The 18,877-nt window shown below is 35.3% G+C and overlaps 1 protein-coding gene across 2 annotated transcripts in view; it reads left to right on the top strand.

Moving 5' to 3' along the window:
• LOC136031937 (proliferating cell nuclear antigen-like) overlaps positions 1-14,817 on the top strand; it is a 32,241-nt gene extending 17,424 nt beyond the window's left edge. For both annotated transcript variants that reach the window (XM_065711933.1, XM_065711934.1), the window contains exons 4-7: positions 1,769-1,934; positions 7,343-7,487; positions 9,981-10,120; positions 14,587-14,817. In XM_065711933.1, coding sequence (XP_065568005.1) covers positions 1,769-1,934; positions 7,343-7,487; positions 9,981-10,120; positions 14,587-14,697 — 562 coding nt within the window. In that variant the 3' untranslated portion in view covers positions 14,698-14,817. The remainder of the gene's footprint in view (positions 1-1,768; positions 1,935-7,342; positions 7,488-9,980; positions 10,121-14,586) is intronic.
• Positions 14,818-18,877: the final 4,060 nt, after the last annotated feature.

The following is an 18,877-nucleotide window of genomic DNA, read 5'->3' on the forward strand; positions in this document are numbered from 1 at the left end:
GCTGTGGATTGTTTCATAAATCTTACTCTCAGGCTACGTTGGTGTTCACATCTGATAGTCGGGAAGAATTGATAGCATTTGCAGATGACATTACTCTAGGTGCTGCAGTTCCGGATGAATCATCCCTTATTCTAAAGCTTCAAGCAATGACTGAGAAGATACTCAATTGGTTTGACATTAATCAACTAGCTTTAAATGTAAAAAAAAAATCGTACCTTCTTATTTTTTCTTGTAAACGTGTGAGCTGCCCCACAATTACTGAGCTTCCTACACCAAGAGGCTCCATAATTCGGTCCCCGGATCGATATGTGCGATTCCTGGGAGTTCTTTTGGATGAAAATTTATCATTTAAGTGGCATGTTGCAATAATAAGAGTGAAAATTTTCTGTAGACTTGGAATCATCCAAAATTAAAGTGTTTATTTCATTTTCCTATCCTCCGTCTTTTATACTTCTCTCTCATCTACCCTTATATATGTTCCTGTTCGTCTGTGTGGATGTCCACATTTCCCTCGTTACTTGCTCCTATTCACCATCTTCATGAGAAAGCGGCAAGAATTCTCCAGTCGGCTACACACACTCTTGACCTCCTTAAGATTAAAGATATTTATATTTTATCTTTATCTTCGTTGGCGTATCAGTACTTCCAGGGAGATCTCCCATGTTGTTTTTCGGTACTGATGAAACTAGTAGGGGAAGTAAATTTGTATACAGTTCGAAACTGGGGGATGTGATGATTCCGACTACTCTCTCGGTTCGTTCAGACTTCGGTATGGCCGTGACTGTGGGGCGTGCTTAGAACTTGGTTCCTGCTGAGATCCAGCAGTCACGAACACTTGGCTCCTTTAAGAGACAGGTGAAAAGTTTCTTATTAAATGTAAATATTACGTGTTTTATGTTTTTTTGTTGTTTTTTTTTTGCGGGGGGGGGGGGGGTTGTTTTGTTGTCGCTGGATACTCGATGACGTAGAGAAATTAAAATTGTATTTTATTGTCGGGTGATGTGAGGGTAGCTGTTTCGTGGGGACTGCCGGTGAGTTGACTTCTTTTCCTTATAGATTTATATTTAGATGTTGTTTAGTATGTTTATGTCAAGGTTTATCATTCTTTATTTATTCTATGTCGTTTCCCAAATAACGGGCCATTGAGCCCTTTGGGTTATTGTTATTTCATGGAAATAAATGGAACTTGAACTTGAATTATAGAATTTTGTTGTTAAGAGAAGCTAAAAAATGGAGTTGAATCCTCATGAATTTCCTCTCTCTTGGGAAGCAGCATATAATTGGGATGGTATTTAATTTCAACTACGTTGAAAATTTTGTTTTACATTTACACTTGGATTTACTAGTTTAGAATCGAACTTAGTCAAATTATTAAAACGAAACAATTGACTTTGTCAATTCTGAGATGGTCAAACCGGAATGTCAAAAGAAAAGAAATTGTGTCCGTAAAAACAAAACGTAAAAAAATTGTTTTCGCCTGCTGTTATGCAGTGAACAGACGAAAGACAATAATAAAACTAAAGATTTTAAAAAGTAGATAGGGTAAGTAATTGTAACTATAGGATTATCTTTAAAAAATAAAATAATTTAGGAAGGCTACCAAAAAAATACTTTTGGCAGCAATATGACTCAATCAGCAATTTTAATCGTGAAATTAATGCTTTCATTGACAATAGGACCTAAAATTTTAATTTTAAATTAGTCTCTTGTGTACTATTAATAGACTAAAAAAGAGATATTGCGTTATCATGTTGTATTTTATTTTTAGCATGTCCAAGATCCTAAAGTGTTCATCAAGTGATGATATAATCACAATGAAAGCTCAAGATAGTGCTGATACAGTAACATTCACATTCGAAGCTCCTTCACAAGACAAAGTCTCCGACTACGAAATGAAACTAATGAATTTGGATCAGGAACATCTTGGTATACCTGTAAGTTTTTCCTACTCTTTATTGTTATAAATATTGAGCAGTTCATATAAATGCCCCTACGAATAAGTCAACATACCACTCGATGCCCTTTTTATGCTTTTCCCAAATATAATGATTGTTTTGTCGTTAATTCAATTTAGCCTAGCTCAACCAAACCTTTATAACTCTACCAAAATATAGCCCGTATTATATATATCCCACGCGCTTGTCGATATCCGATTTTGTCACCGTCGATTCAATTTACGTGTAAACCGGTTTTAATAATAACAGAGGTATATAAGCCGTATCTAAAATACAGGTTAAAGGTATCATCTTTGATGATCCGTTAAGGGTTTAAAATTGAATATGCGACAGAAAGGATTATTATATTCTAAAAGAACTTAAAAAAGGCACCGAACGGTATGTTCACTTTATTCATAGGTCAGTTATGTGAACTTCTATAATAATTTATTTATCACCCACTTTACAAAACAGAGGTTAAGTGGAGTAAATACAAAAGAAAAACGGCAAAAGAAAAAAACAAGAAACAATGTTAATCACATACAGAAAAAAGGCGGTGAAAACACCCTAGCCTATAAGGCGCTTCAATAGCTAGCTTGGCATATAATTTTTCGATAACACCGGTAATATCTGTCGCACAATACTTTTTAACCAGTTTTGTATTCAAGTAAGAACGAGGCAGATATAAAAGAAATTTGCAGTACCGGTAATAATTTATACGAATACGTTTCAGATCACCGGTCAACAGAAGTGGCCGAATACCAGTACAGAAGAGTACAGAATGATCACAAAAATTTGAGTAAAGCCGAGTTAGTGCTCTTCTCCTATAGTGTCCACGATTTGCCACAATCTTAGAGTAACCGAGCCTCAGCTTATCACTAATATCTTTGAGAGCACGAGACCGGGGAGCATTCATAGAATCGCTAACTGTTATGCCAAGCCAATGAAACGATTTAACACGGGGAATACTAAAACCACCGCAGTATAGTGATTCTGGACAATTATTACCGTTGAAAACAAGAAACTCGCACTTGTCAATATTTAGGTACAGGCCGATATCGTGGAGAGCAGAAGTAACTGGCTTCACTGAACGGGCAAGACCAGACTCAGTTTGACTAATCAGAAGAAGGTCATCCGCATAAGCCGAATATGAGATATTAGATGGCCTTAGTAGGCACGTAGTCGATATTTTTGATAACACATCTTCGATACAAGCGTTAAAAATATACGGAGAAAGAACTCGCCCTTGTCTTAATCCTCAACGAACAGGGATATGACGAAAATAAGAATTATCTAATGACTTAAGGCGAAGGTAAGAATGGGAACAATAAGGATGGAATATATTTACCTTTTTTCACTCATTGTTATATTGATTGAATATTTAATTTGCTTGTTGTACTCCTATCTTTTCTGGGAATGTTATGTTATTTCTCGAATACTGTATCGGTATCCTGGATAAGTAAACTGAACTTACAGAATATGAAGAATTTGTCTTAAAATGCATTAACTAGCTGGTTTATCGGTATTTGAACAGTTTGTAGCCAAATAGAACAAGTACATAAAACAAATAGCCTTTGGTCAGATGTGTTAATCCAGTACATTTTTCAGGTTGATTGTCTGGTGAATGTGTTTGTCAGGTTGACGTTCGTGCTCCTTCACTATAAACTGAGCTGGTAGAATTGATTGCTCCATTAGGTTCATTTGGATCCTAGGTTAGATCAGAGGTTTGCTTTTTTTCTAAAGAAAAGTTTCTGTTTCTCTCCTGGAAAAAATTCTACTTAGAAAACGGAGCTTTTGACACAAGAAAATGTCCTCCAAGCCATGAAAGTTCCTAATTGTCTATCTTGTTTAAGCAATTGGTTTCTATTTAGAGTTACGAACGAAAATTATCGGTTTTCTGCTTTTTTGATAGCCTGTAATGTTGTTATCTAGTATCTTAACACCCATTTCGAATTATTGCAACTGCATCAGCAATTGTTTTTTCTTGGCATTGGAAGTATGAACGGAAAAGTCTAGTGTAGTTTCATTATTTCCTGGAACAGTTCTAAACGAATCAAAACTGAAAGTAATTGCTATTTATTTTACAAATATCACAGTTTATGAATTTATGTAAATAATTAAAACAAAATAATATCTTTACCACCTTTAATTTTACTTTGGCATTAAGTGCATCGTCCTTAAGGCTCATCATTCCTGTTTTCCTGTCTTTCAATTTTTTTCAAGTTTATAAAATCTAGGAGGGGGCACAGCTCCTCTTCCGACATTTTTAAAAATGCCTTTTTTATATTTTCTTTGAAGAACGACTACCCCTCCACCTTGATGTAAAAAAAACATTTCATTTTTTCCTCCTAGAATTATATATATATATATATATATATATATATATATATATATATATATATATATATATATATATATATATTATGTCTGTGTGTTTGGTCATAAAATGGCCCATAATTTGACATGGTATTCACGTGATGGTAAGACAGCAAACCTTATTGATTATGTTATAGTACACCGAAGACTGGCAGGATCAATACAAGATGCTAGGGTATATAGGGGTACTGTTATTGATGTTAAAAGTAAAGATCATCATATAGTGGTGTTTATGGGTTAATTTAAAGCTAAGATGTCGGAAGGGTAACTACCTCCCGAAAAGATATAATGTTGATAGATTCCAGGATGACAGTTTGAGAAAAACTTTCCAGGAACAGTTGAATACTAAACCTGAGAGTTTCAAATTTGACAATGTGGAAGATTGATGGAATAATTTTAGAAAAAAAATTTGTTAAGTTGCTGATGGTGTCCTAGGGAAGAAAGTTAAGACTGTAGCTAGGAATATTAGTGAAAAAGCTTTATGTTTAATTGAGAGGAGAAGGGGTCTTGAGAATTATTTGAGTGATAGATCACATGAAAACAAAAAGAATGTAAAGAAAGTGGAGAAAGCAATAAAATATGAATTAAGGAGGTGTGAAGTGGAGGCCATGGATAAAATTGCCGAGGATCTGGTAGATTCAGCAAGAAGGCATAATAGTAAAATATTGTAGTGGCATGTTAATAAGTTGAGAGGGGGTAGTCAATCCGGACTTTTCCCAGTTAAAGATAGGAGTGGGGCCACAATTAGTGATAAGGAAAGAGTTAAAGAGAGATTAGCAACATTTTAAGAATGTGCTAAACCAAGATACAGTTGCAGGAAATGATATAGAGGAAATTGAAAAAGTTTGTGATACCTTGGATGTGAAGGAAGATTTGTTTTATGATGAAGAATTAGCGACAGTACTAAAAGGGTTAAAAAATAATAATGCTCCAGCTGCTGATAGTGTGGTAAATGAGTTTCTTAAATATGGTGGCTCTGAGGTTAGAAATAAAGTTACTGAAGATTATGAATATGATTTTTGAAAAATGGGAAGTACCTAACGATGTTAGCAAAACCTTAATTGAACCACTGTATAAGAAAGTTGATAAGAGTGAGTGTCGTAATTATCGAGGCATGAGTCTGATCTCTGTGAGTAGAAAATTTCTTAGTAATATGATACTTTCTAGACTGAGAGATGCTGTAGATAAAGTCTTAAAAGAAGAACAGTGCGGTTTTAGAATTAGGTAGAGGATGTGCCGACCGAATTTTTACTCTTAGGTTAATCATTAAGATGTACCTTAGTTGTCAAACACCTTTGGTCTTCAGTTTTATAGATTATGAGTAAGCGTTCGATTCTGTTAATAAAAGACCCTTAGTAGAGGTCTTATCTTTATATGGTATACCGGACAAATACATTAAAGTGATTAGTGCTATGTACGAGAATAATACTGCTGCGGTTTAGGTAGGAAATGTGGTTAACAGCTGGTTTTGTATTAAATCAGGACTTAAGCATTATTGTGTTCTATCCCCCTTCATATGGATCATTTTGATGGACTTTGTCTTAAGGAGCACAGGAAAGGCAATGGGAGACCACGGAATCAAATGGGGATAGTTATGGTAGAGACTAAGTCGGTAAGGCCAGGAATAAAGTAAGATGAAAAGGTGACGTTGGGTAGCGAAAAGATTGATCAGGTGGAGACCACGGAATCAAATGGGGAGGAAAAACTCTCCTGAACTTAGGTTATGCCGATGATTTAAGCATACTAGATGAACGTGTGAGCAAAATGAATGAAATTTTAGAGATTTTGCGAATTCAGGGTGCTAGAATAGGTTTTGAAATTAATATTAAAAAGACTAAGGCTAGGAATAAGTGAAGACGAAAAGGTGACGTGGGGTGACTAAAAGATTGATCAGGTGGGTAGCTTCACTTACCTTGGTAGTATTATTAGTAAAGACGCTGGGAGCAGTGAAGATGTTAAAAGTAGAATAGCCAAGGCTCAGGATGTTCTTTCACAGTTAAAAAAAAGTCTGGAAGAATAGAAAGATAAGTCTGCAGACCAAGATTAGAATATTGAAGGGTACAGTGATGGCAGTGATCAAATATGGCTCTGTAGCATGGGCGCTCCGAAACGTGGATGAAGATTTACTTGATGTTTTCCAAAGAAATTGTCTACGGATTGTTCTGGATACCCGGCTGACTGACCTTACTTCAAACAGTAGGCTATACGAAAAATGTGGTTCAATTCCGCTTTCTATGGCTATAATGAAAGACAGGTTGAGATGGCTAGGCCACGTTCTGCGGAGGAGGGAAGACAGATTGCCGGAGACCATCTAGGGCTAAACGAAAAGCAGGCTGTCCTCGTCTGGGGTGGGAGGATGTCATAAAGAAAGGTTTAAAGGAATTGGAAACTTCCTGAGAGGGTTTAAAGAGAGAGCCTTTGAGTAAATTGGGATGAAGGAGGAACGTGTGTAGCTGTGTTGGCCTCAGGCGGCTTGGTGCTGTGGTAAGTTGTTAGTTGTAATATATATATATATATATATATATATATATATATATATATATATATATATATATATATATATATATATATATATATATATATATATATATATATATATATATATATATATATATATATATATATATATATATATATATGTTTAGAGGTTGATTTAATTCTTTTCTGTAATGCATTTAGGGGCTGTTATTCGTTAAATAATTATCTGATGCTGTTTAGATCTGTGTGAAGTACGGAAAGGAGAACACGTTACTTGTAGCTAACCGTCTTGGAAGATCCTCGTCTATGCAACTACTTCAAACTGATGACTGCGTTATGTAGATTAAGGTCTAAACACCAGGAACACTTATTTGGCTGTTTAAAATTTTTGTTGACATTGGGCACAATTTTTTATTTATGTTTTGTAAAGGTAATTTTCTCTAGATTTTCTTATCGAGTCAAACTTTCTATTAGAGGTAATTGTGCATCTAAATTTGAATACTTAAAACTGCTTAATTTAAAGTCAGGTATAATAATTATTTTCTTGTGTCCAGGAAACTGACTACGCCTGTATAGTTAAAATGCCAGCTGGTGAATTTGCAAGAATTGTTCGTGATCTGAGTCAGTTTGGTGAATCAGTAGTTATTTGCTGCACAAAAGAAGGTGTAAAATTCTCTGCCTCCGGTGATATTGGAACTGGTAAGCTGTTCGCCATTTTTTATTCAGTAAACTCTAAGTAAGTAAATGCAAAACAAAATAAAAATGGGCAGATAACTTCTTTTTACCACGTTTTACTTAAGTTGCTGACTCTCAGGCCAAAATTTGAGATGCTTATTTGGACCCCTTCCTCTCATGCAATTTGGCTCAAAATTTGTATACAGCTTTGCTTTACCTATCATTTTAATACTCAGATAAGTTTGAATCTCAAAAATACTTAATTATCCTGCAATTTAAAATTTGTGAGAATTGTAGCCCAAACGTACCTTTGCCTCTGCGGATGTGAGCGTTTCTAATAGGCAACTAAAGCATTTATTTGACAAGCATTCTTGCCTTTAAGCTATTTTTAAGTAGGAGCAGTGTATCCGCATATTCAATGCATATTAGATATAGTATGTATTGAAGAACTAAGTAGGCACAATTTACATAGTTTAAGACCAAAAAGAATTAAATAAATACTTTATGAAACATAAAACCCCTTTTTACAAATGGACTAAGAAGGGGAAAATATATTTCTCGGTTCTAAAGAATACTTTTGATATACATATTTTAGACATAATTAAAACGTGGCATTTATTTTCACTTGAGATGGTGAAACCACATACTGAGTAATATACAAGTAGATACTGAGCATTTCTAGTTCGCTTTCTGACTTCTAAGTTGAGAAAACAATTTTGTATAGATTCACTAAAGACGAGATCATACCTTTTGTTGTGTCTTCGTTTTTGTGCTGAAACCGTGTAAATGCTTTTTTTTTGGAAGGGTGAGATACGAAATTACTGAGAATCGCCGAGGACAAACCGTAAAAATAATAAGATTTAGTTAGGCTAGGCTTAAACCCAACGTTTAGTTAATTCGAGGATCTAATTGGAAATGCGCACCTCCGTCTAACGTGTTTATTTATTTATTTGAAAGATAGACCTACAAAACAGAAAAACGGAGCACATTAATTGCAAATAAAATGAACAACTCACTTCGCCAATAATGTTGTAAACTGAAACTAAATATTGACTTATCTATGCTCGTAAATATCTTAGAGTACAGTGCAATTGTCAACGGTTGCTTGTTTTTCTACATAGATAGTGAAATCAGCAATGCCCCTATAAGATAAGAATTACGAATTTGTGGGGGGGGTGTGTAGGATTCCAGAGATATTTTGCAAACTTGCAACAACAAAAAACAGTGTAAAGACATTTACTTGTAAACATTGTAAACATTGTAAACATTTACTTGGAACTTGTAAACATTTTCCAGTACAGAGCAGTAAGTAAGTAATACAGTAGATTTACTAAGTTGAAAAGATTTAAAAGGAGATGGCAGGCAGCTGAAGTTTTTTTTTTCTATCTGAAACAAAGGGATATCTTGGCAAGGTCAACTTGATGTTCGGTATGAACTAGCAACAGGTTTGGATTGTTGGGTCTCTGTAAAGGATCTAATGGGGAGAATGATTGAAGTAATGTGGTAAGTTGGCTTTATCCTGTGATTTCCTGGTGAAATATCCTCCCAAGGCCTTCCCTTGATTTTGAAAAGTATGACTTTACACTTTCCGGTGATAAATCCAAGATGTAGTTTTGGAGACATTAACTGTAGCGAGGCAAAGACTTGACTATGACGACGTTTTTGCTGTTGAGCAGTTAATACGGCTGACAGGCCGAGATCATGAAGTACGAAGAAGTAGAAAATGGCTGACTCAGCGTCAATAACTCTATTAGTGAAATGGTCCTTGGTTGGCGCCTTTATTATTCTTAGCAGTCATGCCAAGTGTGGATTTATATGACTAGAGCCAGTTTTCACTATCATTTAGGTTAGATGAAAAATTTCTTTTTGCGAAAATCCAAGATATGTTTTTCCGTGTACTCATGCATATCTCCTCTCTTTCCCCTATGCCTTACAGGAAAACTTGTGGTCTAAATATGTACTTTTTAATATCACCTTCATTTCTCCGTTGAAGATTCTGATTTTGTTTAGCTAGTTTAGTTTTGGATTTTTAGCTAGGTGAAAAGCAACTAGATAATTTGAATTTCAGCAACTGCAAATAAGTATTATTCCTTCACTCACATTAGGTTGCAACTCATTTAAATCTAATTCTCCCAAGAGTAAAAGTACTTTCTGTGAACAATGATTAAATGTAATTTGATTCATGGTCTCATATTTCTAAATAAGTGAACGTTTTGCCTGTATGTGTTTTACCAAAATATCCTCGCAACATGTTCAAACAGGAAGCGTTGAATGAATAGAGTGCTTACAGAATTTCGAGTTAGACAAAGCTTAGGGATACCTTATTCTTATGTTCTATCTTTTTTTTTATGATGGAGTTCAAAATCTTCAATATAATTCTTACGTTTATATTTTAGCAGTATATTATGTCTTATCTGAAAAGGAAAGAAGATAAATTATGCTTTATACCTTTGCACATAAAAAATATTGCTTTATTCCAGTATTTAAATTGAAGGGGTTATCTCTTTCCTTTTTTAGGCAACATTAAGCTGGCTCAGAATAAAAACGTTGACAAGGAAGAAGAAGCAGTTATTATTGAAATGAACGAACCAGTGACTCTGACTTTTGCCTGTCGCTACTTAAATTCATTCACTAAAGCAACTCCTCTCTCCAGTCAGGTATGTTTATATTCAACTGAATTTATTTATGATCTGTTGTAAATACTGTGAGAAACGGAGTATAATATAGAAAAGAAGAGAAAGATGGAAAATCGCAATTGAAAAGAAACCAAAATCCAAAGCATAACGCCATGGGTATCTATTGATTTGTCTATTGTAACCTTCAATGCATCAGCTGATGACAGCGATAGGGTCTATAATTCTGTTTCTTCTAGTGGCCCAAGAATTACTTACCCAAAGTGGGAGGCCGAGGAGACACTGCATACCGGTAGTATATTTGCTGGAGTTGTTTTGTTTCCATTGCCGAAAAGGAACGCTTAAAAGGGGCAAAGTGCAGAAAATGTGGAATCGGTGATGCGCTGTATAGTTCAGCTAGCAGCCGGCGATTAAAACGAAGCTTGTTAGTGACTACGTCGCCTTAGGCATTGGACGTCCAGCGCTGTGAATGACGAGGAATGAGCTTTCTAGTTGTTTTAAGAGTCACCGATTGGGAGGCCTAAACATTTCATTTCCGGCTTAGGAGCAACCAATACTCCGTCAAGATCACCTTTAAATCTTCGGAAAACTGTACCTCTGCTGAAAAGTAAGAGGTTAGACTTCATGTGTTAAACTTGGGACTTGTCTTTTAATGTTCTCGACAATTTTTCGAGAAGAAAAAATGTCAAAGGCCAGTAGTGTCCGGCTGGGGTTGAAGACACCATCCGCGCACATAATAAGAGATACGTCTATATTTTCTAAAATGTAAGAGGAAACAGCTTGGGACTGTGCATCCAGGATAAAGCGTTTCAGCATTAAAAAGATACAGATGTAAAGTTAAAGATTAAAAGGACAAAGCATGTCATCAGCAAGACTGATGACAGGCATGTTTATATTGAATTGAATTTACTTATGAATTGTTGTAAATACAGTGAGAAACGGAGTATGATATAGAAAAAAAAAGAAAGATGGAAAATCGCACTTAAAAAAAAAAATTGAAAGTATAACGCAATGGGTATCTATTGATTCGTTTATTATAACCTTCAATGTATTAGCTGATGACAGCGATGGGGTCTATAATACTGTATCTCCTAGTGGCCCAAAAATTACTTGCACAAGGTGGGAGGCCGAGGAGACACAGCAACTGCATACCGGTAATATATTCGCCGGAGTTGTTTTGTTTCGGTTGTCGAAAACGTACGTTAAAAAGGGGCGAAGTGTAGAAAATTTGGAAGCGTAGATTCGCTGATCTGTTTAGCTAGTAGTCTGCGATTAAAACGAAGTTTATTAGATGCTATTCTGACTTAGGCAATGGACGTCCGGTAATGTAAATTATGGGAAAGGAGCTTTCTAGTTGCTTTAAGAGTCACCGATTGAGAGGCCTAGTCATTTCATTTCTGACTTTGGAGCAACTAATACTCCATCGTAATCACCCTTAAGTATTTCGGGAACTGTACCCATGCTGAATAATAAGACGTCGAACTTTTATGCGTTAAAGTTTGAACTTATCTTTTAATGTTTTCGACTCAAAATAGAAAAAAAATTCTTAAATGCCAGTATCCTATAGCTGGGATTGAAGACATCTGTATAAACAATAAGAGATACATTTATATTTTCTAAGATTCAAGAGGAAACCGCTTGGGACTGTGTGTCCAGGATAAAGCATTGGATACAAAGTACGAATAACTCAAGTACTGACTCCGCGTTTGTAAGTTTCAATGGGAATATGCGCGTGAATTATAGAATCAAAAGTACGACTGACATGGGTCTCTGGAACGAGTAACTCTCCTCTTTTATCAGCATTAACCAAGACTAACGACAGTGGCGTCAGTGCCTGAGCGTATCCTATTTCTTTCTGCAACCCAAATTGGTTTGGAGGCATATAACTTTAATCAATAAGTTCAATCGGTTCCTCAAAAACTTCACAAATGATGAGCATTTTGCTTAAGGTGTTTTTCTCCTTAGGGAAAGGAGTAAGGTGACCAGTTGAAAACGAAGAAGGAACTATTCCCATCGAGAGCGCCATTTGGAACAGTGGAGCAAGGTGGGAAAAAAGGGGTGAGGTTCCAAGTAGGAGGTCTTTTGCGCAAACGTTATCTGTACCCCTTGAGAGAGGATTTTCGATTTTACGGATTATAGTTTAAGCTAAATATCTGAACCAGATACAGTAAATTGTGATGTGAGCTCTTTCGAAAGTATCTATTTGAGTGTAACTTTGAAAGGGCTTTTCTATAAATGAGGCAAGTTTTGAAAACTCAAGAAATGTTGTTCCCATAATTCAAAAGGGGGGAGGTGTGTCGGTGTCTAGATACCTAACCAAAATTGGCCTTATTATAAGCCTCAACGTGATGATTCTGGGACTAGCCCTTCAATTTGGAGCCAACTCGTACTTAAAGTCCTAGGGACGAACTACTTTTCCGCTTGTAATAAGGCTCGCGGAAAAAGTGACACACATATATTTAGCTTGTGACGAGTTTTTGTCGATTGAAGACGAAACGTAATTATGGGGTAACTGAAGTGCTATTTTCATTTTTGCAAGAAGATTATCGATGTAATCCTGGTACTGGGATGTATCAACCTTATTCCATTCTATTACCGTAAGCCATTTAGATTCTTGAGTTACCTGCACACGGTTAAATGGAATCGCAATACCCAAAGACAATGGGAAATGACGAGAAACAATAAAATCTTTTAGTACGGTTACACTTCCTACACCACTGATAATATTACTAGAAACAAGCACATAATCAAGGTTAAGGTAGAAGAGCACTTTCATTTGGAATTAGGCCAAGAAACAGAGCCGTGCGTGGATTATCACTTTTTGTCAAGTGACAATTAAAGTAACCCAAAAAAAAGTGAATGGATCTGCAAGGGTATAATTTTATTTATACATTTACCTGACTTTTTTGCATCCTAGATAAAAAAAAAATTCAGAACTTTCGTCTCTATAGTTTTTCAGCTGGTCGACACATACATTCATAATGACAGTGTCACCATTTTTTCTCCTCTTTATTTGAAGCGTCTTTTGTCTTCCTCTCTGTCTTTTGCAGATATTAAATTTTATTTTGTTCAGGGAAACTAATTGCAATGACGTACATTGCGTTATTGTATTAACAAAAAAGTTTGATCCTACGAAGTATACTGAAATGAAGAGAGCGTATATAGTGGTAGGGAATTTTGAATAGAGAAATAGGTATAGTCCCCGTGTTACCATATTGATATCTATTTCAATGTTGTGTCAAGTGGGACGTACAGCAGTTTGGATTCTAAGTGTCTTATTCTGCTTTTTAACATAAAAGTAGATATCCTAATGAATCCTACATTGCCAGGGAAACTACTTCTTTCGCTGCAAATAGCTCTCGCACTGAAATCAAGATTAATAATGGCAAAAAAAAAAAGTTTCATTTTCCGTCGGACGTGAGCTCCTTGTGTTGTATTTTATCAGATGCCTCAAATAGCAAAGGCTTATTAATTCCTTTCAAAGCTATGCAGTTCTTGCAGCAATATTGGCCAAATTCAATCAGCACCAAATCGGCCAATTTCAATTTCACATACATAAAATAGTTGTCAATTACATAAATAATTTGGCCAAAATGGTTATATGTGGACAGTTTAAATTGATTTTTTTATGTTCCTTTAATCTTTACCGAATTCTATTATGTAACAAGCCAACTAACCCGCCACCTCCCACTCCTATACACAGCAAAAAAAGCACAAATTTTAGTGAAAGTCTCTATTCGGTCTCCGAGTTCTAAGACAAAGCAGGGTAAAATCACCCGTTTGTGTATAAAGCTCTTCACTTTTTAATGCCTCTCTGACTGCAAGCATCTTTATATTTAATGAGATATAGTCGCTTACCTTTATACATAAAAAAACTCAAGTTCCCTTATTCCCTTATATATTATTATTATCCAAAACCGGCTGAGTTGTCGGCGGTGCGATTGTAGATGTCTCTGCTGGCTGTTCTGTAGCATTACGTTATAGTTTTCAGATTGGCTGTTAACTGATGAGTGTTATGGACGCTAAAGAATTATACAAGGTAAGACATTGCTTTCGAGTGTGTCTATGGGAAAGGAGAGGATTCTCCGTTGTCAAAATTAGCGTATTGGAATGTATGTTGGAAAAAATTTCGAAATTGGACGTTAAAGTCGACAGTGGAATTCATAGACGTTTCTACTGATTCTTACGTTTAATGTTATGTTATTATATGGCAAGCCTTTTGCTTTCTCTGTGAAAGCTTTCGCAAAAATTGCCATAGCTCAATAACACGCTGTTATCTTGATTTTCTTCCTGGAACTCTTTCAGTGTTTCTTTATGCTTTTTAATCCTTGTGCTTCAAATCATAATTTACGGACTGACGATATGATTAACAAAACTAATTCTATATCATGTTCAGTCTTCAGTCGGTCTAATGAGCGTTTTTCTTATTTTTCCTGTTCCATGGAATTGAGAAACTTGGATTTTCTTCTATTACCTATTTACTTTTTCAGGTTTCGTTGAGCATGTCACCTGACGTTCCTTTAGTTGTTGAGTACAAGGTTCCTGAACTGGGCTTTGTTCGTTACTACCTGGCGCCTAAGATTGAAGACGAAGAAAGTTAAATGGGAATCATTCCCCATAATACGTGCCTTTATTTTTAAAGAAAATATTAATGGGATGATTCATTGCCAATCTCAATTGATTTTTATACACTCTTTCAGTAAAATCGGCTAATATCATAATTTTTGTTTACTATATGTTTACTAGGCTGCTTTTTACCGACTGGCTTTGCAGGGGCAACTACACCTGTTGTAGGTAAAGCAAATTGTTAAAATTGTCTGTTTCCATTTGCCCTGAATGCTACTAAAAACTAGTCGAAGCGTAAAGCCACTTAGTTTCTTTAGTTTATTGAGATGTAAGGTGAGCATTTCTTGTTATGTATTTATAAAAAAAGAAGAAGAAAAGATCTTCAGCAAGGGTACAGCAAGATGAAACTAATGAGATTTAAGATTTATCGTTTTAAAAAATTTAATATTCAGGAATAGTTCCGGTCTTAGACAGCTGGTTTATTAATATGGATGAAGTTTGGTCTCTGCTAAATTTTGCCATTTTCGCGTTAAACTCAAGTATACGTGCGTGAACTTATAGAAATGTTTATATGTTTTGTCAAATCAATATCAAAATATGAATAAGATGCTTCAGAAAATATCGGTTCAGTAAAAAAAGCAATTGCTACAAAAGCTGAATAAACATATCACCCTAACCTCGGTGGTAATAACAAAAGGTGCTTTCTTAACTCATCGAATGGGGAAAAATGCTGCTTACAAAAAACTGTTCCGGGACCCACTATAAAATAAAAAATTCGTCGAGTATAGACGAATTTCAGAAACAAGTTCAGAAACTTGTTAAACGTTATACCTCGAAGTTGCAATTGAAATGTTTTTTTTTCTTTAGCAATTACTTGGTACTTCAAAACAAAGACTTAGGAAAAAACAAAGCGCAAGAACTTTCAAGTGATGGAGATCTTTTCCAATTATTTATTTTCCCTGTATCATGGAAAGGTGCGCTTGTGTAGTACTGGTGCATGCAAGTTGCTGTACACAAATTTGATTGCTAAACAAGGGAACTGAAACGGAGCAACTATTCAATCAGTTTCGATAAAATTGAAAAAATATACTTGTGACTGTTTACGACCCGGTGGCACCCCACCCAACTATGAGAGTGCTAAGCTCATTTGTTTTCCCGTTTTCTTCAGAAAAAAGCTGCAACTACCGACTGTGAATTCTCTTCCTCCGTTGTCCCACCATTTAAACAGAGCTACTGTTTTTCTTTCCATGTTTATAAATAAAATGTAATCAAGCGATCCTACGCAGCAATTATATATTTCCTATTTTTTTGCCATGCAAAAATTAAAGAAAATCTGCCACATTAATATCAACGAGGAGCCTTTAAAACTTTTTTATAGTTATTTGATGTATTACAAATTTTTATGATATCCTCCTGGAATTTTCTGTTTAGAGAAAACAAAACTTGCGGGAATAGCAGACTGCAGATGAGGCTTTGTCTAGGCTAAAACTTGTTGAAATGCTCAATCTTGTTAGTTTGACTAGATCTTGGTATTTAAAAGTACTAGTATTGGGCGATAATTTGATTAAACGATATATCGATGTTTTTAATTTCGATATTCGATCATCGATATATCCATTTCGATATTTCTGATCAATTTTTTTGATCAGTTTAACTTTAGGTTTTGCCAAAATTCAGTGACCAAAATTGTAATTAAAGAGTATTTTGCACATTTTTTTTTCAAATTTTGATTAAAAAACTTCAATTACATGAATGAATATCACGAAGACCGTGCTTTGGAACAACTCGGGCTCAGCATAAAGAAAAATAAGCTACTGGCTATTTTTGGCTATTCAAATTCAGCAACATGGCAATATTTCCTCTTTAAAAGTGGCTCTGCTATCAGTGATTAAATAAAAAAAAGTTTTTTTCAATTGAAATTAAGGAGCAATATTAAAGCTTAAAAGAACAGAAATTGTTCCTTATATGAGAGGAATACTCACTCTAATTAAACGGCTCTTGTATTTCAGGAGGCTTTCTTAAATAATTGGTACAAAAACTTGAAATTAGCGTAAAACACTGAGGTATTGAGGAGGGGGGTCCTCCTTGGACTTTGGAAAGTTTTTCCTGCGTAAATTTTCTTCCGTGGAGAATCTCTCCTGCAGAAAATACTCCCTACGGAAAATTCCAATTCCTCCACATGTAAGATTGGATTGGCAAAGAGAAAGTAAGTCAGATATAAAAAAAAAATATATAAGAATGCTGGTAAATTCTCCCATGCATAGCTTCTCCTTGGAATTTCATCCCTGGGAACTTTCGCCAACACACTAAATTCTCCCCTTGGAAAATTCTCTCACAGAAAATTGTCTCCTTGGAAAATCTCCTCCGTAGAAAATTCTCCCTCCAGAAAATTCACGTCCCCAAAAATGTCTGTTTACCAACTCGAAGCTAATGGGGGAATCCATTTTGATTGCACCATGGGCGCCAGAAGGGGGGGGAGCAGGTCCCCCTGGAAATTTGGGACTGTAAAGTGATTATACGGAAACCAAAGGAAAGGGAGCAGAATAGGGAAAAACCATGGAAAAAATTTTGTGTTCCCCCATTGTTGGCTGCCTGCCAATAGATTTTGACAGGAGAGGCACACTTACTCCCGCCGTTTACCCGTGCCATTTAACCAAACACTTGGAAAACTATAGGTTCTCTGACTATCTTAGCTCTATGACTATCTACCTAGGTTCTACTGCCCTAGGAATGACGCATGGACGGATAAAAGATAGACATATCTATTAACAAATGAACTAACATCATTTTATGCAATCCTAATAAGGGGGAGATTAATGCCAGAATTGCCACTCACTCAGTTGAACTATCTGTCTGGACTTTTTCTACAATTAGCCATGGCTTGATGCCCACAGCCATTCCATTTCAATTCGAAAAGGAAAACATAAGTTCTAATTTGTGACTGAGCAACCCCTTGCCTGTGTTTCACAAACATTTGTTCTATATGATTTGGTTGGAGTAACAAAAAAAAATCAAATTCTTTATAGTATTGAACTGTAAGTAAATAGCGATCCTTGTCAATAACGAAAGTATAAGAGTCTAAATAGTGAAAAATCAAAGAATCAGGTTTTTATGGTGATCCTAAATATGTATTTGTTTATTAGTAATTAGTGCTGTTATTAGGAAAGCTCGTATAATTACAGAAAACGACTTAATAAGGAGCGAATTCTGTAAAAATATGCCGTCAACTTTTGCTTGCATGGCAAGAGTACCCATGAGCTGATTTATGAAGCCACTATAATCAGAAATGTTTCCCCTGAACTGAATGCTGGGAATCTCTGTATTTTCCTCCTGAACGGACACGTTTTTTGGGTTTTATTATCATTTATTTTTTTCCAGGAATGATTGTATTTATCTAGTTGTCACTTTGAAAAAGATTATGTTTTTTATAGTTATAAAGTATAAAGGTGTCGAATACATAGTTTTTTTGTATTTAAAATTAAAGTAAAATATTGAATTAAAAATTATTATTTGATTTTCTTAATCTTAGTTTTAATGTTTTACTTTGAACAGTCTACTTTAATAATGTGTTACTTTTTACAAACACTGAGTCTACAGGCATTAAATATTTGGGTGTTTGATAACCAAGTTCAAAACTGTCGACATCGTTAAAAAATATCCGTCCGTCGCTCCGGCATTGCTCAACAGAAATAAATGCTCGAGAGTTTATATCTAAGTTTTTGTAAGTAGGATGTTGTTTTGTGTATTTTTTGTAATTATTTACTTTTTTAATTTTTATATGCGTTACTTTAATTGAAATACTTTTGCCATTGCCTTTAGAATTTTTTTGTCTCTAAGCTTCATTAAAGAAAAAAAAAGTTTTTTTTTCAACTGAAAGTAAGGAGCAGTATTGAAACCTAAAACGGCAAAATTACGTAAATCCACAATTACGTAAATGGGGGGGGGGAGTTGCTCCCCCCTCAACACCTCGCTCTTCACGCTACAGTTTTTCGGCATTTAAAAAAAAGTTACTTATTGTTCTAATTAAACGAGTTTGTGTTTCAGGAGTCATTTTTAAAGAATTGGGACAAAATTTAAGCTTTAGTGTTAGAGCGAGGTGTTGAGGAGGGGCAATCCCCCTCGTATACATAATACACTTTTTTTATGAATCTACCCTACACCCACCTAAACAATGACTCAACCCCCTCCTCATTATAGCTGATACGCAATTACAGA

Source organism: Artemia franciscana, chromosome 10, assembly GCF_032884065.1.
Source record: "Artemia franciscana chromosome 10, ASM3288406v1, whole genome shotgun sequence".
NCBI classification, from domain to species: domain Eukaryota; kingdom Metazoa; phylum Arthropoda; class Branchiopoda; order Anostraca; family Artemiidae; genus Artemia; species Artemia franciscana.